The 24,301-nt window shown below is 35.9% G+C and overlaps 1 protein-coding gene and 1 long non-coding RNA gene across 2 annotated transcripts in view; one reads left to right on the forward strand and one right to left on the reverse strand.

Moving 5' to 3' along the window:
* The window catches only part of LOC117036254 (uncharacterized), a 29,370-nt gene extending 23,793 nt beyond the window's left edge, over nt 1-5,577 (reverse strand). The window contains exon 1 of the long non-coding RNA XR_004425343.1: nt 5,453-5,577. This is a non-coding gene — a long non-coding RNA (uncharacterized LOC117036254). The remainder of the gene's footprint in view (nt 1-5,452) is intronic.
* A 192-nt stretch (nt 5,578-5,769) lies between these two features.
* PHYHIPL (phytanoyl-CoA 2-hydroxylase interacting protein like) overlaps nt 5,770-24,301 on the forward strand; it is a 40,236-nt gene continuing 21,704 nt past the window's right edge. Inside the window, exon 1 of the mRNA XM_033131040.1 lies at nt 5,770-6,124. Within this exon, the coding sequence (XP_032986931.1) occupies nt 6,019-6,124 (106 nt within the window). The 5' untranslated portion in view covers nt 5,770-6,018. The remainder of the gene's footprint in view (nt 6,125-24,301) is intronic.

Consider the following 24,301-nt stretch of genomic DNA (forward strand, 5'->3'; position numbering starts at 1 on the left):
TAGCCATTGATTTGTCAAGCAAGCTGAATTTTTACAGCATAAATTTGTAATGGATCAAGTCATCGTAAGTCTCCAACTTCACCCATCTGTGATAACACAGAATTAGGAGCGTAGAAATCAAACACTGGGGAGAGATTCAATATTGAGTACGTATTTGCTTATGGGCTTGGCAAAAATCTACCATTGAGATAAAACAAAAAACAAACCTAACTTGATGTAATTTTTAAGGGCCCCAACACACTAAACTATAAAGATATTCTAAATATGGAAGCTCTTAATGTTTTAAAATAGCTTTTAAAATATTTCCAGAAATTTGCACTGTAAAATTGACCAGATATCCTTTCTTAATGGCATTCTTAGTGTTCTATAATAACAATATTGAGGTAACTTACAGTTCATACGGCACTTTCATATGTACTATCTCATTTGATATTCACAAGTCCAGACACTACTCAACCTGAGTCAGGGTAAAGAATTTAGAATATTTGAGTTACTTTCAACTTTGTCTCTGTCAATCAGCTTTCTCTTGCCCTACCATTGATAATAGGGGCGTAGGAAAAGTTATGGTAATGAGAGGGGGAAAAAAACCCACATTCCATTTCCTATGCATTTTTGGAAGTTTGCTTCTACCTATGGTTTTGGTTCTCACATTTTGCATTCTGCATAGATATAAAAAGCTGGGTGGTGCCTAGGGCTGTGGTTCACCTATGAATGACCTCCGCACTAAAGAACTTTGCAACCTACTTTTCTTTGGGTTTGATAAAATTCTAGGCTAGGTGCAGCAATTTAATTAAATACGTTCAAAGTATTGAGGTTCATTCAAATAATTCAGCAAAATATACTATCTTCTCTATGCAAATACTACAATATGTGCTTAAATTTTACAATACCACAGGGAAAATAAGATATTTTCAGGGAAGAAATATAGGTTTTATGTGATTGCAAACTCAAGATGTGTGAGCACAGTGATATCACTGTCAGAAAAGCTAATGTGCTCTTGGGCTGTGTTACAAGACGTCTGGAATACAGAGCAAAGATGGCGATAAGTCTACTCCGTTTTTGTTTTATTTTTTCAAAATTATTAAATTTACTATTGATAGAATACTGTAATCACAGTCCACGTTCAAATTTTGATAATCACTCCAATTGTGTCTTTTATAGCAATTACTTCCCCATTTCAGGGTCATTTGTTGCATTTTGTTGCCATATCCTGTGTTTTTCTTTATAATCTTATTATATTTCCCACCTGGTGTGTTTACCTATGGACTCAGAAAAATTAGAGCTATACCAAGGGCTGTCCAAAGTGATAGAGGGACTCAAAGCAATGTGATATCAGAAGTATTTGAAAGAACTAGAAATATTTAGCCAGAGAATTGAGTATATATGGGCAGCAGAAAGATTATCATTACTGTGGATGACCAACAGAGGGGAAAAATTGAGGCCTTTCTCTTGACCTGACAGGAGGCAGTTTTGGGTTCAGAATGAGTAAGGCTTTGGGTTATTTCATGAGGGTTTTAATTTACTATTTATTAAAAGGTAAACAGCTTCTTGTCAAGGGCTTCAACATTGGACAAGGGATTGAATTAGGATATATTTAAGGCTTTTTCAAATTTTAGTCTTATTTTTCATGTACACTAATAACTTTTAAATCATAGTGTGATTCTGTCTAACTATAAACAAAGCCCCGTGGAATAAAACAAAAAGAGACTTTGGCAGAGAGAATAATCTACAGAATGTGTACCATTTGAGTGGAAACTTGAATGATTGATAGGATTTTGACTGTAATATTGGGCACCTTATGCTAACAAATGATTTAAGTGCATGAAGATTGCAATTATTCACATTGCAACTTAGGTATGAAAAAATTTTTCACTTTATCTAAAACTGATTCGGTCATCTTCATGAAATCTCATTCACTGATATATAAGGGAGGAGGTGTGTGTTTTTAGTCTAATCCAGGAACTGGGTTCAATCAGTATTTTAATTAGTTCCTGTAGGTAAAGTTCACCTTTTTTAGGTAAAATCCTCAGTCTTTCAGATTTCTACCTTTTCCCCGACATCTTATTTTAGATTGTATTTGGGAGTATCAGAAGAGGGGAGCTTCCATTAACTTCAGGTTTTGGAACAAAGGATTACTGGATTTGAGTAATGCCTTTTGCCTCCTCTGATCTCTGTGGTGACATCCTCTGCATGCCTAGTTGCTTCTGGTCTTTCACATGAAGATGGTGGCTGGAGGAACTCATGGTTTGTGCCTTCTCAGTTCGGTCAGGGCCTGGTAGCCATCTCTAACAGGTTTCATCTTCTTGGTACTTTAGGCATCCCTGGCCTAGGTCCATCCTGCAGTTTTTGATAGAGTATCACCTTGCTCTTTTATTATTATTATTATTATTATTATTATTATTATTATTATTAAAGTTTATTGGGGTAACAATTGTTAGTCAAGTTATATAGGTTTCAGGTGTACAATTCTGTAATACATCATCCATATTATCACATTGTGTGTTCACCACCCAGAGTCAGTTCTCTTTTCATTACCACATATTTGATACCTTTTACCCTTATCTACCACACCTCCCCTTTCCCCTTACTCTCTGTTAACCACTAAACTATTGTCTGTGTCTATGAGTTAGATAAAGAAGATGTGGTATATATACACAATGGAATAATATTCTGCCATAAGAAAAAAATGAAATAGTGCCATTTGCGCAACATAGATGGATCTTGAGATTATGATGCTAAACAAAATAAACCAGACAGAAAAAGTCGAGAACCATATGATTTCACTGATATGTGTGGTATATAAAACTGAAAATAGCAAAAGAACAAGACAAACAAATGAAGAAAGAAAAACTCAGACACCTTGCTCTTTTGACATCAGACTTCATGATAGGTCTGCTAGCTCTCAACTCAGCTACCTTCTGAGTACACAGGAGCTTTCAGCAGTTCTGGAAAGTAAACTCCTGCCCTCGCCCCACCTATTCAAGGTTCAAGGTTATTTGAATGTGATAACCTCAGCCTGGCTAAGTGATATCCTTCCAAAGATTTAAGAATTGGGGCAGAATTTTTTCTCTCCTTGAGTTTTCCCCTACCTATCTGGATCTTTCTAAAGCTATCTCAATTCAACAATCCTCAAGGTGAGAATGAGTAAAAATGTTGGTTGCCTTTCTTGAGCACTTCTCTTTTCCACAATTCTGAGCCAAAGGAAATAGAATTTTCTTGTACTTTACCTACCTCATAGCCACCATCTTCCTTATATAATCTCTGGCCTAAGCCTTTATGATGAAATAGTATATCTTGTTTTCACTGTGGGAGAAATTCATCATTTGGACTTCTAGGCCTGGCCTTGATATGTTAAGCCATAAACAAATTTATATTTTTGTCTCTTGACAATGCCATGATTTGAAGCCTAACAGCTTGCAAAAAAAAAAAAAAAGAAGAAGAAAAAGAAAAAAAGAAATCTCATATTCAATGTCAAAAGTCAAATATTAACTCTTTCTTTTGTGTTTCTTATATAATTTAAATCCTCAGCAAAAAGGTGCCTTGGATTGAATAGGTCTTATACCCAGAAAGTCACATTACTATTTCTCAAAACATTACCCCCTTTTCCCATTACACAAATATTCTGGCCCACAAATCTGATCATACTAATCTGCCATTTAAAGCCTTTTAATAATTTTCCATTCTCTTAAAATAAAATCCTTTAGAGGCTTTCCTGACGAACCAGACTAGGTCAGGACCTCTGTGTGTGCTTCCACAAGTTCCCATATTTCTTCTTTCATAACAACCATCATAATTTTACTTTTTCAATGTGTTTCTTCCCTAATAGATTTGAAATCAAAATTTCCAATATCTAGTATATTGTCCTTGGACATAGCAGGTGCTTAATAAATATATGTATGAGTTACAGTTTTAATTATAAGCATGAGTTATATTTTTCACCTGTAAATCAACAAATTGCTAATCTAGTTTACACAGCTCCTTTTGTAAAGATGAATCCATTGTGGTTGGGCTGGCAATAGCAATTTCTAGTCCTCCAGAATCAGGCTTTAGGACACAGGAAATTTACCACTTAAGTGCCACCTTGTCATATTTCTTGACAAGTAATAACTTATCTTCTCCTTGGGGGCACCCCCACCTACCACAGAAATTCTCCCAAACTACAAAAAGGAGATCCATCTTCATTAATACCTAAGTTCATAATGAGGACACTTCACTTTAAAATACCCAATTATCTTCCACAGATTTTTATCAACTTGCAGTTGTGCCACGTTTTCTCTCAGGCTTATTTTACCTTAAGCTGGTCCTTCTGTTTTATGAGGCTTCAATTAACTAGATTTAGTCATGTTAAGACTACATGGATGTGGCTAGAAAGGGTAGCATATAGCAATCTATTATGTAAATTGCTACTTTATTGGTTAACATTTATGTTTGAAATTGGAAAATCAATAAAAAGGAACTTTAACTGAAAATATATATACACACTAAAAAAAGGGAGGGTACTATTTTTGATCCTGAAATAGCAACAAAACTAAATAAACCATTTTAAAGAAGCAAGGCAACAGAGGTCAACAGGCTGTGATCTGTATTTATTTTATTTTAAATACATTTGCACCTCCACTAAGTGTAATGCAGAATCTTAAATGCCACTAAAAACAATGGGCAGACAAGTTTAGGGTAACTTGAGGGAATAGAAAAGGTTTCTTCTATGTCCCTGAGGGCATGCATGGTACAGTTTTCCTTGCCCCCTTGGAAGGAAAGAAGGGAGGGAGGGGATGGGAGAGGAAAGGAAAAGATGGGAGAGGGGGGAGGGAGGGAATGGGAGGGGGAAGGAGGGAGGGAAAGGGGGGAGGGAGGGGGAGGGAGGGGGAGGGAAAGGGAGGGGGGAAGGATGGAGGGAAGGAGGGGGAGGGAAGGAGGGAAAAGGAGGGAGGGAAGAGGGGGAGGAGGAGGGAGGGAGAGGGGGAGGGAGGGACGGAGGGAGAGGGGGAGGGAGGGAGGGAGGGGGAGGGGGAGGGGGAGGGAGGGAGGGAGGGGGAGGAGGAGGGAGGGAGGGAGAAGGGAAGGGGGAGGGAGGGAGGGAGAGGGGGAGGGGGAGGGAGGGAGAGGGGGAGGAAGGGGGGAGGGAGAGGGGGAGGAAGGGGGGAGGGAGAGGGGGAGGAAGGGGGGAGGGAGAGGGGGAGGGGGAGGGAGGGAGAGGGGGAGGGAGGGATGGTTCTGTCCCTAACCCTTGCCCCTCCTCAATTAATGCATTCATTTCTCACACTGCTCTTTTCTCACACTGGCGCAGCTGTTTCGGAGGAATGTCAGGCTGAGCAAGCAGGGTATGGGTGTCGAGCAGCTAAGGACCTTATGGGGGCGAAAGTGGCCCGCTGGTTCCAAAACCCCGATACAAAGGGTCTGAACCCTTATTTTCCAATCCGGATAAACAATCAACCTGCTCACTCTCACCTACCCGTGTAGACGCCGCAGTGCCAACCTGGACTCCGACTGACACTGCGAGGAGCGCAAGAACGCCAAACCGCCCTCACCGGCAGAGAGGGCCGGGCGAGCGCGTGTCAACCCCCGTCGCCTGCAGTTCCTGCGCGCTCTGCCGTCCAACGCCTCACGCGCGGGGTTGCGGGGGCCATGGCGCGAGGGCAACCGGGGACGCGTGCGCGCGGAAGGGCGGGGGAGGGGAGCGCCGCGTGCCAGCAGGTGGGCGCGTCCTTTCTCGCGCGTGCGCGCGCCGCGCTTTCTCCCTCCCGTGCTCCGCGCGTCGCGTCCCCTCCCCGCCGGGAGCGCGCACCTCCCGTCCTCGCGCGGGTCTCTTTGGTCTCTTAGAGCCGCACATTACCCGGAGCTTCTGCCAGGGCCGTCGCCTCCGCCGCGGCTCTAGCGCGGCGGCTCAGCCTCAGCTCCTCAGCGCCGCCTCTCCGAGCAGCTCCCATCCTCCGCCACTCCCTGTCCCTTTCCCGCCCTTCTCTCCCACCGAGAGAGCCTGGATTCGAAGCTAGCGGGCTTGAGAAGGGGGCTAGGAAAATGGAGGTGCCGCGCCTGGATCATGCCCTCAACAGCCCCACCAGCCCCTGTGAAGAGGTGATCAAAAATCTCAGCCTGGAGGCCATTCAGCTTTGCGACCGGGACGGTAAGAGCGGCCGGGACCATAAGGAGAGGAGTGCCGAGCCCGCGGCCAGGTGCCGCGGCGGCTCTGGCTCCGCGAACCCTGCCGGTCCAGGTGGCAAGGTCTTTTGTTGTCCCCTCTGTGCAAATCAAAGCAGGTGGGGGTTCCCTTCAGCCTACCCGCCCTCCCCTCAAGCCCCAGAAACAAAAGGACCCCGGAGCTAGCGCGTTGGCACGGAAAGTCGCCATCGACCCGGCCGTGGCGCCCCTCACCGTCCTTGCCCGTCTGGCCCCGGCCGAGGAGCGGCCCCGGCGAGGGCGCAGTTACTGCCCGTGGCTGCTGCCCGGTACGAGACGTTTCTGATCTTTGCCGCAGTCCGAATTTCCTGGGTCTCCCGGCACCAAAGGGGAAAATGCCCTCTGCGTGTTTCCAGCACTCCCCCCCCCCCCGCGACCATCACACCCCTCACCCCCCATACACGAACACACTAGTTAGCATTCTTAGCTCAGAAACTTACCAGTTCTTTTTTAAAACCTCCCATCTTCAGAACCCCTCGCCTCCCCCACCCCACCCCCACCATTTAGAATTCTTTTTTATCCTCTCAAAATGGGATTGGGGCGGCAGTTGTTTTTTTTCAGTGAAGGACCAAGAAAGAGTGCGTTTCAGCACCAAGGACAGCCACAAGCTTTGTGGTTTGGGGCTGTTAATTCCGAAACTGTCAAAAATCTGTAAAGGAAGTGGCCTGATATATCTGCTGTGATTGAGAATATGTGGCGGATATTCACCGTTGTGTCTTGATATTATATGGCTTATTCTATTGTTATTAAAGTTGTCAGTCCCCTAAAGAAGGAAACTGAACACAGCTCTGAGCGTTAGAGGTAACCTAGTACTATGTGCAATATGGGTAGTTGTAGTGCTTCCGTGTTTGTTTGAAGTAGTTGGAGAGTCAGTGCTGTTACAGTAATGTGGAATAAAACTTCATTTGTAAAACAGTTATCTGATTATTAATTGGCCAAATAATTGTGAGACTGTATATCTGACAAAGGAAAAACAATTTGTATTGTCAAGATGACCCTGAAAACTTTTGGCTGTAAATAAGATTACTATTTAACTGTATATAGAGACGATGATTTTAAAATGCTTTTTTAGGAAAGGTTATACTAAGAAGATACCAAATGCTTACAATAAGGTTGTGAAATTTATCAGTGTGCAATTCAAATAGAGAGCGAGAGGTCTTGTTTCCAAAGTCATTTACGTGGTAATAACTTGGTTAGGCGTTGCTATGCAGTACAGTTTAGGTCAACTGAACACTGAATTGCTGTTTATTAATAAATTTAGGACACAGAATAATTGCTCTTTGAAGCCAAAGTCACTTTAAATAATTTCTGAAACAGGTGTAGCATGGATAAATAAATACTCTTGCAAAAGCTGCTTATATTTCCTTTATCGTTAGACTTTTGGTCACCATAGTAATAGGTGCACGTATTTATGACATCTAAAAAAACCATTATTTGGGTATTCCATATATAAGTTTGCATTATTAGACTACAAAGATTATTTCTAATATACCACTTAGTAAGTCATTTGGCTTTAGCTTATACATTTGTGAAATGACTTTTCATAATCTTACCATTGTAAATATTTTGATTTTCCCAAATTGACTTGAGAGAAAACCAAGAATCTAATAAAAGTAGATTTCATTTTCATTTACTTCAATGATATATCAAAAGTTCATTACTGTAGTTATTGGAAATAGGCAATTCATGGTTGCTCCTCAGAACCCAGTAATCTTATTACTTAAAATTACCTTTACCACATGTTTTAAAGATATTAGTAATATTAATATTAAAGATATCACTTTTTATGAACTTTATAGAGTTAATAGTGTAGGGTGCAAAAATTAATGCTGCATTTATTGTGGTTTCTTCTAGAGTGGTGGCTGTTTTCTTTTGGTAATATTTTTTAGAAACCTGCAAAATATTCTAGAAACCTGCAAAAGAGTAAATTATGTAATATTTAATTGGGGGGGATGCTGGCACTAACCAATATCTATGAAAATTACTACTTGTTTGCAGACTTTTAATTGATTAAACATAGATTAATTAAATAGGGTTTCATTGTATAGAACAGCTCATACCAACAAGTACCAAGAGACAAGTCTTCTATTAAAAAGATGTGTAAAATTTGGAAATAGCTTATGTAGAGAGGTTGTTCAATGCTTAATTTTTTATTTTGTGACTCTACATGTCAGTTTCAAAAAAAAATGTTAAGTTGACATCATAATTTAGAGGAGATAATATAGTTGTTTTTACAGGACAATTTTAAAATGTTGCTTTAAATTTGTCAAGCAGATCTTATTTATCCTAATTTTATATTGAGAAATAGTCAGCTACATAGATGATATTTGCTCCCTTCACGTCTTTCCTTTTACTTCCTACCAGGTCTCATTTTACTTCTATAAATATGTACCAGAAAGATTAGGATGTGGCAGAAGATCTATTTTGTGCTTAAGTACATAATAAGTGCTATATTTTCGTAATTTTATGATGATAGAAATATATCGGTCTTGTTTGCTCTTTACTTTCCTCACTTTATTTTACTGTACTATTAATGTGACGATAGAAAAAAATGAGAGCAACATGAATTCCTTGGAAGTGGGATAAAATAGAAAAGGAGAAAATATAATATGATTGTTAAACATACGTTTCCTTTTACTCTCTCCACTTGTAGGTGTTTTTAATTTTATAATGTTATGCTTATTGCATCAACTAAGAGCTATAGTTGTTGGTAAAAATAACTGTATGTCTTTCTATTGGCTCTGTATGTGTTTCCTTGGCTCTCCTCTGAGGTTTTTTTTCTGTCACTTGCCCATTTTCTTATAAATTAATGTTTATACTGTTAGCAACAATTTACAATGTTTCTTGTTTTTCATAGATTCTCAAAGTATTTAATAGTCTGTGAAGAATATGGAATAGAGTCCAAGTGGTCACTTAATTGAGTTTTTTAATTAAGCAAAAGGATTCTTATACATACACATTATCTCATGTATGCTTGTATCCTAGGCATGTATGCTTTGGTTGCTAGTACATGGTCCTGCCTGGATGTTACTTGTAGTTCAAAATGATGATTCTGGATAGACTTCTATCAGGAAACCTCTACAGATGTGCTGTAGATGTAGTTTGTATAAACTCTGTTGCAAGTAGAAGAGTATTTCTGTTCCTATATCTCTGCTGTGCTGAAGTATCCTCAGTTTGCATATATAATGTACTTTAATTGTGGCTTCTCAAAAAAATTGAAAGAAAACATTAATGTCTCATATGCAAGCATCAGTAATATGGGAAACCATTTCCACTTTGTTTCTTTACATAAATACTTCATACCCTAATTTACCCTTGATAAGACAAAACAGCTCCGACCTCACACATAAAATTGTACATTCGTTTTCATCTTTTTTATCATGCATGTGTATATAGAAGTTTTGTTTTCTAGTTGAAAAGGAAAAATTCACAGGGGTTGCCAAAAAATGTGTACAAGTGGACACTTTGGTCAACGTTGCTCAAGCAGTATTTCACCGTAATCAGAAGTGTCTGGACGCTGATGGTAACCATTTTGAGCACCTCTTGTAATTGCAGAAGTCAAACATGACTTGTATTCATCTTTTATTATTGGTATATATTGAGTATTACAATTTTAATAGTTTTTTCCTTTCTTAAAATGTGTATACATTTTATTGGCACCCTCTGTATATGTTGCTTTACATGCATCCAAGCTCCCTGCACTCTTACTGTAATAGTAAGGAAGAAAATACAAAATTAATTTGTTGTATAGACTTAAATCCCTCCCCAAGGTTTACAAGCTTTAACAAGTATTGTTTCCATAATCAAAGCATTTTATGACTGCTGTGATATGATTTATGGAGTTTATGACGCTAGTCAGCAACAAAACATGTTTTAAAGAAATTGCACAGAAGCTGACAGATTACCTACCCTCTCTTTGTCTCTAACAATAGTTTTGTGGAGGAAAAGAAAAACGGTTTTCTCCTTTTTACACAGTTAAAAATTCTTTGAATTTGAACATTAACCTATGTATTTAAATTAGAAATCAGTTGGGACTTCCTTCTTTATGCTTATTGACATGTGAATTAAACAAATTTTAACTTTGGAAACATAGAGTAACATGTGAATGCTGAGTAGCACCATGCTGTATTAGCTAATCCATAATGACATTTTCTGAAGCAGACATCTAGGAGGAATGCCCATAACCTCATCACTATGTAGGATAGTCATTATTCAGTCTCACTGACATGCATATAGCATAATGGTAATACTATTTTAGAATCAGAAAGACCTCTGACAGAATATTGATTCTTGATGGATATGTTTGTTACCTTAAGCAAATTACTTAACCTTTGTTTAGCCTCAAGCTTTCTCCTGTAAAATGGGTATAATGTTGATCCTGTAGTACTGTTAAGTTAATTAAGTGAAAAATTAAATAGCACTTCTCACAAATCTTAACATAAAGTAGATAATAATTATAATAAATAGAATATTATTCTCTACATACATTCTTGAATTGAACAGCTTTTGATTTTTCTTTTTTGCCAATGTTTAGATCTTTGTTTTTTCATTTGAATTGTGTTTTATTTACTTAGTAAATTCTTCTTATGTCACTTCAACTTGAGTGGTCAATGGAAACTATAAATTCTGATTTTTAAAAGGACGGTAAGTTTTATAATCACAGTTTCAGTACTCTGTCCTTTGCTTATGTGTATAATTTTCTATCCCATCAGTAATATCCTTGTCAGCCTTAATCCTACAAACTGTTTTCAGCTTCTACTTAAAACCCACTGTTTGTTGTGTTTCATGTACCTTGTGACTTTGATACCTGCTTTGGGTAGGCATTTGCATCAAAGCACTTCTCTGTTCTTGGTTTAACAATTTTTTTCTTTATGATTTTTTTTTTCTAAGGATAGGTTTTTACTAGCATGTGTGACCTTTGGATTCATTTCTTAGACCCAGATATGACTATAGAGATACTGTAAAATTTTATTAGTGAAACAAAAGAAAAAAAATAAAAACTTAAAGAAACAAACATAAAGCTTGAAAACCATCAGCTTAAACCAATTCATATTCTTGGTAGGGGTTCTAATTCATTCCCTGTGAAGAATAGGAAATTATTAGAGTAAAAGTCACATCAAAGAATATGTGACCAGACTCCCTCCAGTGGTAGAATGACTGATGTGTCATAAGTAGTAACACTGGCAACTTGCTTTGTTGCCTAGGTGAGCCAGTAGAACACTGTCTAAACAAATTGCCAGGTCACATGGTTTATTACTGCTGCTATTTCCCCCTCATTTATGCCCAATCTTGATTTTTCCCTTAATTTACGTGAGTATAGTTTTCTGATTACTTTTATATTTTATTCTGGGCTTCAGTAATAACAGCAGCTGCAACAATTACTGCAGAAAGCATAATCCTTCTAATTTCTGGTTTTCCTCCTCTGCCCTTAATAGATGCATAATTTTTTTGCCTTTATAGCATTTGCTTCATTCTTGGATTTGTTGTACATTTCTGTTAAATTTCTCTATAAGAATAGTTTTATTGTTTATTAATTATTTAAATTCAGTTTTTACTACCCGAAAGCATTTGCCTCCTTTGTTAACTATCTGAATTATTTTATTATTGCTAGGTAGTAGTTAAACTGTTGTTGATCTGTCTATATTTTATGCACATAGATTTGAAAGTAAAATTAGTATTTGGGAAATAATTTTCCCAATACTAGCAGAAAAGAGTTGAAGAATCATGACATGAAAAAAGGATAAGCAGGATCAGCATGTTCTCTATATGGAAGGATAGTGAGCGGTAATAGTATTAAAGAAATAAACAGTTACTAAGAATTTGTGATTGAATTTTCAAGCAAAATGGAAAGGATCAGGAATAACTTTTAGAATTTAAGTCTGGGAAATCAGAAGAATCATTGGAAAGAAAAAGAGAAAGGAACTAATGTTTAGATGCCATGATGACAATTTTTTACATCTCAAATTTTAAGTCTCAAATTTTAAGTCATCCAAATATGTCCTACGCCCTTTTACAAGGGCACTTCCCTCTCTCACAGAGATCACATTCCCAGAACAATATTGGATACTGCCATCTCATTATTGTTTCAGTGTGGATCCCCATCAGAGAACCCACTTACATACAATTCTTTTACAAGTTAAAGGCAAGACCCTTCACCAGCAAAATGGTTATGACTCGCTTTACTGCAATTCTCACTTTAGTGTGTTAGTCTGGAACCAAACCTACGATCACTCTGAGGTGTGTGCCTCTACCTGCATGCAGTGTTCAGTTAGTTGCAGGCAAGACTCAGGTGCCTGTGCCTGGCCTTTCAGGTCATATTAAGTAGAAAGGGCTTACTATTAGTTTTACGTACTTCTCTAATTATATTTGTGATGAAGTTATTCTTTATTTGGGATAGAGTTATTCTTTTGCCAGTATAGGTAATGAAATAATTACCTATAAAACTAAAAATGGATCCCTAGTTAAAATGAGAAGTGTTAAAACAATAAAACGAGATATGCCTGTACGTAATGTGTTTGTAAATTTTTACTTGAGCATATACTTGCTGGCTTGAGTTAGAAAAACAAACAAACAAACATGAACAGCCCTAACCTTTTTATACATTGTGCCATTTTTTTTTTTTTTCGCCGTGAGATAGCAGGAAAAGTTCTGTTTTGATGTCTACCCAAAAATCACATAATACAGAACAATATAATGTGTGATGTTTGTATTACAGTTTTAAAAATAGTTTAGAACTAATTAAAAAGGAATTTAAATGATAACATTTGCCGAATCCTTTAATGAACTCTGTATTAAAAAATTAAATCATTGCTCAGAACCAATTTAAACCATTGGTTCTCAAAATTTATCACCTGCAGGGCTTGTTAAAACAGATTGCTGGGCTCCACGCCCAGAGTTTCTGATTCATTAGATCTGAGGTGGAGCCGAAGAATTTGAATTTTCTAGTAAATTTCCATGTGATGCCGATGTTGGTGATTCATTTGGAGAACCACTGCTCTGGTTCCTTACCAAAGAAGTTCTTAGATAAGGAAGAGATATTACATATTTGGTTTAATAAATAGTATACTGGCTCCATTTGAGGAATGAACTGGAATATTGAGCTCAGGAGTTTAACCACTTATAAGGTAATTATAGATACTAGGATTGTTAAGACAGATAAAAATGGGGAGTGGTGTCATGCGGGGTGTCAGGCAGGGTCTCTGGTCCCGCTCCCCACACAAGAACGCAGGATATGGCTAGGCCAAAAAGGAACACCCACGGAGCCATAGGTAGGGGAGTCATACCACTATACTGTCACTGGCGGCTGGGTTGGAGACACAGGAAGCAGGAGCAACACAATTCCCAACCCTCACTGCGCCGCTTGCAGGCTCAGCCACCACCTTCTTGCTAGCTCCCCCTTTTCTGCTAGCCTAGCCACGGCAGTTATATTAGTGCCCAATGGCTCAATAGTTACAGCTGACGGCCAACTAGCCACAGCTGATGGCCATTTGATCACAGTCGATGGCCATTTACTACCTGAGCCAGCACCTTTCTATGTGAGGCCGAGAGCCTGGAAACTGCTTTTTGGGGCTCTGTCCCCACAGGTGGAATTGAACATTTCTGACAAAAAAAAATCTACTGACTTTGTGATTAAACTGGAATTGTGAGATACAAAAAGGAGTTGTTGATGACAGATAAATTTACTAGCATAGGAGACTGGGTACATTTTGACACCAGTAAATAAAGTGGTAATTGTTGGTTGGAGGGAATGTGAAGTAGTAGTGTTGATAACCAGCTGTTACTAAAGTGTTTTGGGGACAAGTTAGGTTTCACGTGTCTGTGGAATAGCTTAATGAAAATGTCGAGATGACTGTCAGAAATATCTACTTGTGTCTCATAGGGAGAGAGTTTAAGGATAAAGGTGAAAATTTGGTAATCCTTTTGAGGCTGTTTTTCTGCTGCTCCTATTTCTCCATTATCAAGCGTTCCTCCCTTTCTTTACCTTTTAGTCAGTCTTCTTTCAGACCCATGTCAAATTGTTGAACTGCTCACTAAAGTGAGTAAATTCAAACGCTGGTGTCTTTTTTTGTGATATGTAAAAACATTTGAAAATTAATTACTTTTGATATAATAAATTTGACTTGGGTGTGGTTATTTCGGGAAGTTAACATGGAAGAAATACAATTGACCTAAGCTCTGAGCTTGATAGATTTATCCTGATTATTTTGACTGGAAAGAGAATTAAGTATATGATTTTCTGTGTTTACTGTGGAAAAACTCTGGTTTAATTTTTTCCTCCTTGGCAACATAGTCTGCAGTACATAAAATAAATGAACTGTTGGAACTCAAGTTAGCAGAAAAATAATGAAACTGTAGCCTAAAGAAAAACTAATCTTCACCAAAGCTATTTCTAGGTCTTACATACTGAACAAATATTTCTGAGACTTTCTTTTGACTGTGAACGTACTAATTTTAATGTTTACTAGGGTATCTATCGGATGCTAGTCTAAATAATATGTAGTCTTCTTACACTTAAGTTTTGTTTTCTGCAGATTCTTTAAGCTTAGATAAACTTTAATAATTACAATTTTGTATAACTTTTTCAAGCTGTGCTAAGTCTGGGTATTTGAGCCTATTTTTGTATATTTTTTTCTGATGCAGTTCAGTATATCCAATATTAATTTCCCTGGAACTTGATATACCTTTTTTTGTTGTTACTTTTAGTGATTTTTTTTTAAAGGAAACCCTAATGACTAACAAGCGTGAGTGGTTCTCGAATTTGCTGTTTACACTACTTGTTTTGCTAAAATCTTTACTCATTGAAATTCTTTTTTTTGTTTTTTAATTTATTGGGGTGACAGTTGTTAGTAAAATTACATAGATTTCAGGTGTACAATTCTGTATTACATCATCTGTAAATCCCATTGTGTGTTCACCACCCAGAGTCAGTTCTCCTTCCATCACCATATATTTGATTACTCATTGAATTCTAGTGATAAAATTTACAGTAATAAATTCAAGGTTGAAATAGTGATAAATGTGCCAAATACAATCTAGCCACCTCTACCAGAATTTTATTCTGCACCATGGATTGTAGAAGTATACCTACCACTATATAAATAGTTCTAAGAGCTTCACAAATGTTTCTAAAAACTTCTTATGGATCAACACTTGGTGAACTTTTCCTTGCCCTCATAATAATTTGAAGAATTTTCCCCCAGTTTTTTTGCCTGTAATATTAATACATTACAATTTTAATTTTACGACATTCAAAGATCATTTAGCTTCATTTTCATGTACTAATAGTTTAATGAAACTCTTAAATACATTTCTCTGGATACATGCATGATGCTATTTATTTATCATAAATAATGTGTGCGTATTTTGTTATTTTCATTGCATTTTAAAATCTAGATGTGCTGTCCTTTAAGAAAATCTGGAATTTCAAATCTAAACTTACAAAACTCATTAACCAGGGAATAACTATTTTCCCTTCAATAGTGTTCTTTGTCATTTCTCTAATGTTTTTCATTGTTTCCTTAAGAATTTGACAGGCAAAATGGCTGTGAAATGTAATACCAACTAAATTTTCTTAAACAATGGTTTCTTAAATTATTTCTGGAATTTTTATGAAGGGAAGTATATATTAGTTATTAGGAAGTCAAAGATTTAACATTTTTAGCTTCTATTTATAGACCATGTCAAAGGTAGCTAAATTATAATTGTGCTGACAATTAAATTTCAAAAGCACTGCTGAATTTGTATCATTTACCTATGGTTTTGCAAATCTTGTTGCCCAACATTTCTTTCTTTTTTTTAAATTTGAGCACATAGAACTCTTGTGGAGTGTCAAAAACATCATTTTGAAGTAAAAAAATGACTCCTAAGAAAGCTAAGTGTGATGAATTAAGAAAACTAAAAGGAGAAAAAGGATTTTACTCAGAATAGCTCTTGTTAAAATAAAAAGTCGTTTTGCAGATTTTTGAATAGATTATTGTGATTATACTAACAATATATAGTATCGTTATTTCGGTAGCAGAATTTACTTTGCTTTTACAATGACTTTTATTCCCTCATATTATCACTACGGGTCTGTGAATGGCTTACTTCCACTTTCCTGTTGTAGTCTACTGCTTTTTAAGGGGAAATTATATACTTTGTTTTTACAATGTAAGGACGTTCAAAAGTGTTGTGTACAAGCCATAGGTATATTTTGTATGAACCCAAGGGCATGTAAGATAATCAGTTGGGCCATGGAAGAAATAGAACTTCTGTTAATATTTATTTTGTCTTATCTAAAATAAGAAAAAATAAGTTTCATTAATCTTATCTATATAGTTTAATACTTTGTATTAGGTTGGTGCAAAAGTAATTGCAGTTTAAAAGGTTGAAAATAATTGCAAAATTGCTTCTCGGCCTTTTGGATAAGATCAAGTGAAAATAATTGCAAAAACCACAATTGCTTTTGCACCAACCTAATATATCAAACTACCATGTATACTGTATGTACATGGGGTACCTTTATATACTTAGTGTATGAAATTGAGAAATGACAAATGTTAAGTGTTTTGTAAGGCACCTAAATGATGCACTTTCTCTATTCTAATGTATCCATTCTTGTGTGATAGCTTTTCTAACTGTGCCCTTAAAACCGAGTATCCAAGTAAACCGAACTTAGAGCTGGTCATTTGAATTGCTGTATTACAAAATGTTAAACCAAGTTTATCAAAATAAGAACACATATTCATGTACTTATTTTAGTAGTAAGTGAAAATAAATTATTTTAAATTGTGTATTTTATCATTTTGAATTTCTATTTTGTCTGTAGTCTATAATGTTCATAATATTTATTTAGTACAGTAGTACATATGTATAACTTATAAAGAAACGACTATAAGTACACTCTCAACATTTTTTTTATATAGAGGTACAAGATAAAAAGAGTTTTAAGAATGAATTTTTATTATATTCACTCTTTTTTTTACACTTCTTGCTTTATATAGCAAGGTATATCTGTAATGAATAAATCCACTCAACATTGAAAGGTGCTATTTTGGTAACATGATGTAACTATATGCCCCTTTTCATCAAATACTTAAATGTGTTTTTTATTGAAGTATAATTGACATAACATTATATTAGTTTTATAGATTATAATGATTTGATATTTGTGTGTATTGCAAAATGATCACCACAATAAATCCAGTTAACATCCATCATCATACATAGTTATAAATTTTTTTTCTTGTGATGAGAACTTTCAAGATTCACTCTTCTAGCTACTTTCAAATGTGTAGTATAGGATTACCTATAGTCACCATGCTTTACATGGCATCCCCATGACTTACTCATTTTATAACTGAAATTCATAACTTTGGACCTCCTTCACCCATTCTGTCCACCTTATAACCACTGCGTCATGTAACCATCAATTTGTTCTCTATATCCATGATATTGGAGAAGGGAACGGGGGGGAGGGGGGACAGAGGGTGTTTTAGATTTCACATATAAGTGAGATCATATCATATTTATTTTTTTCTGTCTGACTTATTTCACTTACACTTAGTATAATGCCCTCAAGGTCCATCCATGTTGACTTTCTTTAGTGGTATGCTTAGATTCCTTTCTCTTTATCTTTTGTGTAACTACTATAGGTTTTTGCTTTGTAGCTACCATCAGGTTTACATATAACAACTTGTATTTACAACAGTGTATTTTAAGTTGATACAACTTAAGTTTGAGTGCATTATTAACCTTTATAGTTTTACTCTCACCCTCACCTGTTATATTTTTGATATCACATTTTACATCTTTCTATCTTGTGTATCCTTTAAGTAGTTGTAGTACCCTTTCTTTTCAGCTTAAAGTTTCTTTAACATTTTTTTTTTGAGCCAGTTCACTAGTGGTAAAAAAAAAAAAAAATCCTTCAGCTTTTATTCACTTGTAGTATTAATTTCAAAGTCCCTGGATTAGTGCAAATTTAATTTGGTTCCATTCTCAAGTCAGCTGGGGGAACTCAAGGACCAGATTCTCACTTTACATAGATTTCTTTCTCTTTTGAGTGTGTATCTTCTATATGATTTTTTTATTGGCTTTTATCTGAGATTTTTTTCTTAACATACTAAGTATTGCCATCCTTGTTAGGGAGTGCCATCTCCAGAATGCTTTAGTCATATATTCATATTTTCATATTCTTCATTCATGCATTTCTCATTCACTCAACAAATATTTAAATATTTATTAGGGATAGGCAGGGTCAGTAGGAAAGAGTCTCATAAAGTTGTAAAAAAACAAAACAAAACAAAACATAAAGTCTGTCTTAAAGTTAGACAGCAAGAAGCTGTCCCAATTCCTTGTGGACATTTTATTGACATTATCCTGATGCCGCATCTCTCTTTTGCCTGTGCAACATTCTAGGTGTATAACTTTCATTAATGTGAGATTGTGCAAGTGTTGGCCATGGGACCAAAAGGGGAGTAGTTGATCCATCTATTTTCCAGAGAATTTTCCCTGATTTTTTTTCTAATTATAACATTGTGCTCTTCTCACCAACCATGAGATTTCTCAATTGTTCACATTATTAATTTGTTTTAACTTTATTAAAGTCCTTAATATAGTTACCTATTTTGTCAGTTTACATGGAGAACATATCTGTGAATGTTCTTATCATGGATTTATCTTCATATCCCCTACTAAAAGAATGGTATGATATCCTAATTACCAGTATACTAGAGAATTGCAGTTTTGTGTCCATAGTTCTACTTCAGCTAATTTCTTTCTTTCTTTTTTTTTTTTTTTTAAGCAAAAGGAGCAGTCACACTTAAAGCTTGAATTTTGGAGTGACATTGAAAACAAGGGTTTGAATTAGTATTGACTCATAGGCTTTGCCCTGATAATTCTTCTGTATTTCACAACTTGAGTTCTTTAATGCCACATTTAAATGTAGTCCTTCTCCAATCACTGGTAACAATTCTGTATTTAAGAACAGATACTGTAAGGAACTCAAGGTCAGGAGTTTATAACCTTAGCATCAACTCAGTCTTGGCATTACTTTGTCTTAGTACATTGATTCTAGTAATTAAGCTCTTGCTTTGACCTCTCACATCAAGCCCTTTCTTATATCTATAGCATCTGAATCCCTGTGTTTTCATCTACAAATGAATCTATGCCTTGTTTTCTTGAACATTATCCTAGTTTCTTCTAGCCTAAGATGCTATTTTTGAATCTTGGGATTTTGCCTTCCATGATTCCTTAAAAGTAGAACTAATTCTACAACTTTCTGTTAGGCCTCCCTGGTTCCACAGTGCGATCACCTGTATTCCTTCCTGCCTCCTCCTATTAGATTACTTCCTCTTACTCTGTGTCGTACTTTGCCTACTGAATGCAGCTTTGGCTGTTTGTAGAATGCCAAGTTTCTCTGATTGTCTGGATTACGTCCCCCTTCCTGCTATTTAGAATTTCCCTGATTGGCATCTCCACTTTAAACATCTGTCAAGCTCTGTGTCTGAATACTATCAATAGTATTACTCATCCTTAATCTAACCCAGTCTCTGTTTCTACAGTAGTTACTAAAAATTCTGTGTAAAGATGGGCTAGTTCTGGAAATCCAGTAGACCAACCAAGCCTGATGAATACAACTTCATATTGTGTTTTGGTTTAGAAACATTCAGCAACACTTTTATTTGAGTCAAACTTATATACTGCATAAATGGGACAGAAAATTTTAAAAGCTACTAAGTAACTAAGAGCTGCTCTGGGTTTGTTTTTTGTTTATTTTTTTAGTAATTTTCTGAGAATTAAAACCAAAGAGACAAGAAAATTACCTGTAAGCTCATGGTAAGTTATTACATTTTAAGTGACTAACCATAGGTGTGGTTTATCTCCTGTAGTAGTCATATTTTATGACTTCTCAAAATTTTGGAAAGCATGACATGATTCATTAACATAGGAGTTAACATTTCAAATAAGTAAAGATGGGCTTCTGTAGAAAAACAATACAGCAAGAAGGTCTTTTTCTCAATGAACCATAGGCTAACACAACAGATATTTGACTTAAAGAATGCAGCATAGCTAAATATACCTTACTTAAGAATATCAAAAATAGCTCTATTATTTACTTAATTAAGGGTAAATTTAGCTGCCTTACAGCACAGCATCTGAATAAACCCGTATTTCAAGTCAACTGATTTTGTTTATAGTTTGTCTTTAATAAGAGCTGATTCCTTTCTTAAAGTAAAACTTATATTTCTGATTTCATATTTTCCTTTTTCAAAGAAGGGGCTTACATAGTTATTTCCATAATTTAGTAATACCAAACTGTGATTGAGGTGTATCCCTAAATAGCTATGGGCCCTGTAGTCTATGGGCCCTCATGTAATAAATTAGAATCATCCCAGCGTAACACTTAAGATTATATAATAGACAATCGGTGTATATTCCAAATGGTACAGTAATTTTCTAAATGCTGATTTTATCTGCTTGTCAAGTTATGCATTATACATAGTAAATTAATGATACATTATAATTCAGTCAGTGATTCTATTTGATTTCATTAGAAGCCATATTTGTTGTCTGTGTCATTTTTAATAGACAGTTGGTAAACAATCATTCATATGTCAACTCATACTATAAATTTTATAAATTAATTGGCAAGCACACTTATGTATATAGTTCCAAAGTGTAGCTTTTGGTTAATAATTTGTAGAAGACTACTTAGAATGTGTAGTAAGGCCTTAAATCTATTTGGATGAAAGGGTGTTGTTAAATTAATTAATTAATTAATTAATTCATGTCCTCCTGTGCAATTTCTTCAGTGATGCCAGAGTGATCAAGATCCTTCTAACATAGAAATTTGATCATGTCATTTACTACTCAAAATTTAGTGGTTGCTTATTGTCTGTATCATTAAATATTAACTCTCTAACATAAAAAACCCCAACTCTGTGATTTGACCCTTGTCTCCTAATCCAGCCTTACTTCCTGCCGTTTATCTTATCTTTTTCTAACCAAATCATTCTGTTTGCTTTGCCTGTAACACGCCATACTGTCTTTTAAAGTTCTAGAATATTTTTAGAAAAATAATATTTAAAAGAGGTAGCTTTAAATGTTAGGTTAGCCAACTATAGGTATAGTTACACATGGAAATGAAAGATATAAAAATAATGAGTTGATATGAGCTCATGGTTAGTGATTCATGTTAGGAATCAGTTACTAGAGGTGATAGTGAAAATTCTAGTAATTGCAATCATGGACATGAGTTTCAGCTGCAGAATTTAGAGCAGAAACCCAAAGAATGTAATTTTGGGAGTGCTCACCATTGAATTGTAGGAGAAAAATCACATTGTATAAGTTAGGGTTCTTGGCTGCAAACAGCCAAGAGTACTTTGATTAAAAAATAAGCAAAGAATATATTGGAAGAATTTCAAGTGGCTGTTAATCATTGTTAAAACTAGAAGATCTTGGTTGGGTAGAAAACAAAGGATGTAAACAGCCAAGATTTTGCCACTGGAATACTAATCTACTTCAGGTACTGCCACTAGAGCCATTGCCAGTACATGCTCTCAGCTATTGACACTGACCCTTCTGCCACTGGAAACTCCTGCCATGACATGAGTCTGGACTCCTAATAAATGATGATATTCCTAATCTATAAGGAATCAGATGGATTCTTTAATAAATGGTGTTGGGACAACTAGATGGCCATCTGGATTTAAAAAAAAACACGTTAAAATGGATTTCTGTTCTGTACCATAAATTCCATACAGATCAAAGTTTTAAACATTTAGAGAATGAAACCATAAAAGCACAAGGAGAAAATATGAATGAATATTTAAAAATATATACTCTTGGAATGCAGGAGCTAGATGCTCGGGTGACACAAAACCAAGAAATAACAAAGATTAATAAAATATACTACAGTAAAAAAATTTAAAAATAAAAGAGAAAGATCCCTGCAATTTTAAATGAATAAATTGAACCTCAAAGTATATCCAATTGGTGGTATAATCACACAGACAGGTAGTATCTCAAGTGACTTGAAAACATAGAAATTAGACTATACACCTCTAGTGACACATACCCTATAGAAAAAAGCACTGAAAAAACTTCATAAACTATTTATAGAAATCATATTGTTGGTAATAATGTTAGTATTGTTATTATGAGACTGTTATGTGTGCGTTCTGGGATTTTAAAAAATGAGTTAAATAATTAATATTCTAATTTTATCATCCTGGTCCCCTTGAGAACCAAGCATGGGGGAAAGGGAATATGAATATAAGATGAAGTGGTTAAAATAAAACCCGATAGTACTGAATTTGAATTACAATTATCATTAGAACTCATGATGACTTTTCTCCTTAAAAACCAAATAATTCCTAGCTCTGTCAAATGAAAACACCTACAAAGAACAGCCTTAGTGCCCAGATCATGGTCTTGAAATGCCATTTTCCATGAAAAACAACCAGGGATCCTTAGAGAAATGGGATTCCAGCTCTGGAAAGGGCAGATAACGAGACATGTGTATAGAATATTCTGGAAGGAGATACAGAAAAACTGAAAATGTTTCTGAATAGAGGACTTGAGTGGTGGGGTAACATGGTAGGTAGTATATTTTTTACTGCTACACTTCTTTCCTTTTTTTGAATATTGTGTATTCTTTGTTTTTAGAATGATAAACTCAGTAAAAAATTATTTTGAGAGATTAATTTTTGCTTATTGTTATAATCTGTGCATGAAAAAGAATATTACTTGGAGGTTGGGTTGGCAGGATTTACCCATATAATATGATAGCAAAATGTTGTAGTGTCATAGGTGTGTCTTAAAGTATAGTTACTAACTTCTTCATTGAACCTACAAAAGTGAACGTTGCCTTCTAATTGGTTACCACCTGAGTAGTACAAGAAAATATTGGATAATTTATCATGAAGCTTTGGGAATCAAATGATTAATAATTAAAATTTCCTTTGCCAACTCAGTAGAGGGTATTTTATAACCATAAAAATACTATACTTCTGAATTTAAGGAATATTTTGGTTCTTTTACTTAAGAATTCATGTATTCAATAATTTTTTACTTTTTTGGACACTATAGAAATGTTGGTGACAAGATGAATATGATCCCTGTATTCACATATCTTGTGGTCTAATGGGAAAACAGATTAAAAGACACAAATAAACTAATAGAAATTATGTAAGTGCTATGAAGAAAATAAATGAGCTTATGGAGACTATCAGTAGTAGTGAGACAAACTTAGGTAGAATAGTCACAGAAGGCATCTTTGGGGTAATATGGTCTGCAGGGTAAGGAAGCGGAGCTTTCAGAGAACTGGAGGTAAAGCATGATGAGAGGGAGCAACCTTCAGGGAGAAAGGAGCTTGGATGTTTGAAAGGCTGAGAAAGATCAGTTAACCTATGTTAGTTGTTGAAGTCTGAAATTTCTAGATGGAGCATCTGGGTGCATGATGATGACATTTACTAAAAAGGAGGAATGCTGGATTGTAGCACAGGTTTAGGAAGGAAAATCAAGAGTCCCATTCAGATATTTTTAAGTTGAGGTGTCGGTGAGACATCCAAGTGGAGGTGTTAAATACACTTTAGAGATCTTGAGATAAAATTTGGGAACTATCAACCAAAGAATGATATGACTTATAGGAAGAAGTAAGAAAAGAGGGCTTTCTGTGCTGCCCAATACAGTAGCCGTTAGGGTCAAATGGCTATTTAAATTTAAATTAATTAAAATTACATAAAATTTAGCATTTAGTTCTTTAGTCACACTAGCTACATTTCAAGTGCTCAATAGTCACATGTGGTTAGTGGCCTATACTAAACAGTACATATAAAAACACTTCCAGCATTGCAGGAAGTTCTTTTGGAGAGAGCACTGGTGTAGACCCTGAGAAACAGTAACTCTTAGTTATGCAAAGGTCTGGAGAATACGAAGGAGAAGTCAATGAGATAAGAGAAAACTTAAGAGCATGTTTTAAGAAGCAGCAAATAGTCATCTGTGTTAAATGTTGTTGGGAGACAAAGTCGGGGGAGAACTGAAAAGTGTCCATTGGATTTGCTATCGTGGAGTTTATTGGTGACATGACAAGGAATTTTGTGTGGTCGAGGCAGAAACTAGATTTGACTGGGTAAAGGGAATA

Source organism: Rhinolophus ferrumequinum, chromosome 16 (genome assembly GCF_004115265.2).
Source record: "Rhinolophus ferrumequinum isolate MPI-CBG mRhiFer1 chromosome 16, mRhiFer1_v1.p, whole genome shotgun sequence".
In the NCBI taxonomy this organism is placed as follows: domain Eukaryota; kingdom Metazoa; phylum Chordata; class Mammalia; order Chiroptera; family Rhinolophidae; genus Rhinolophus; species Rhinolophus ferrumequinum.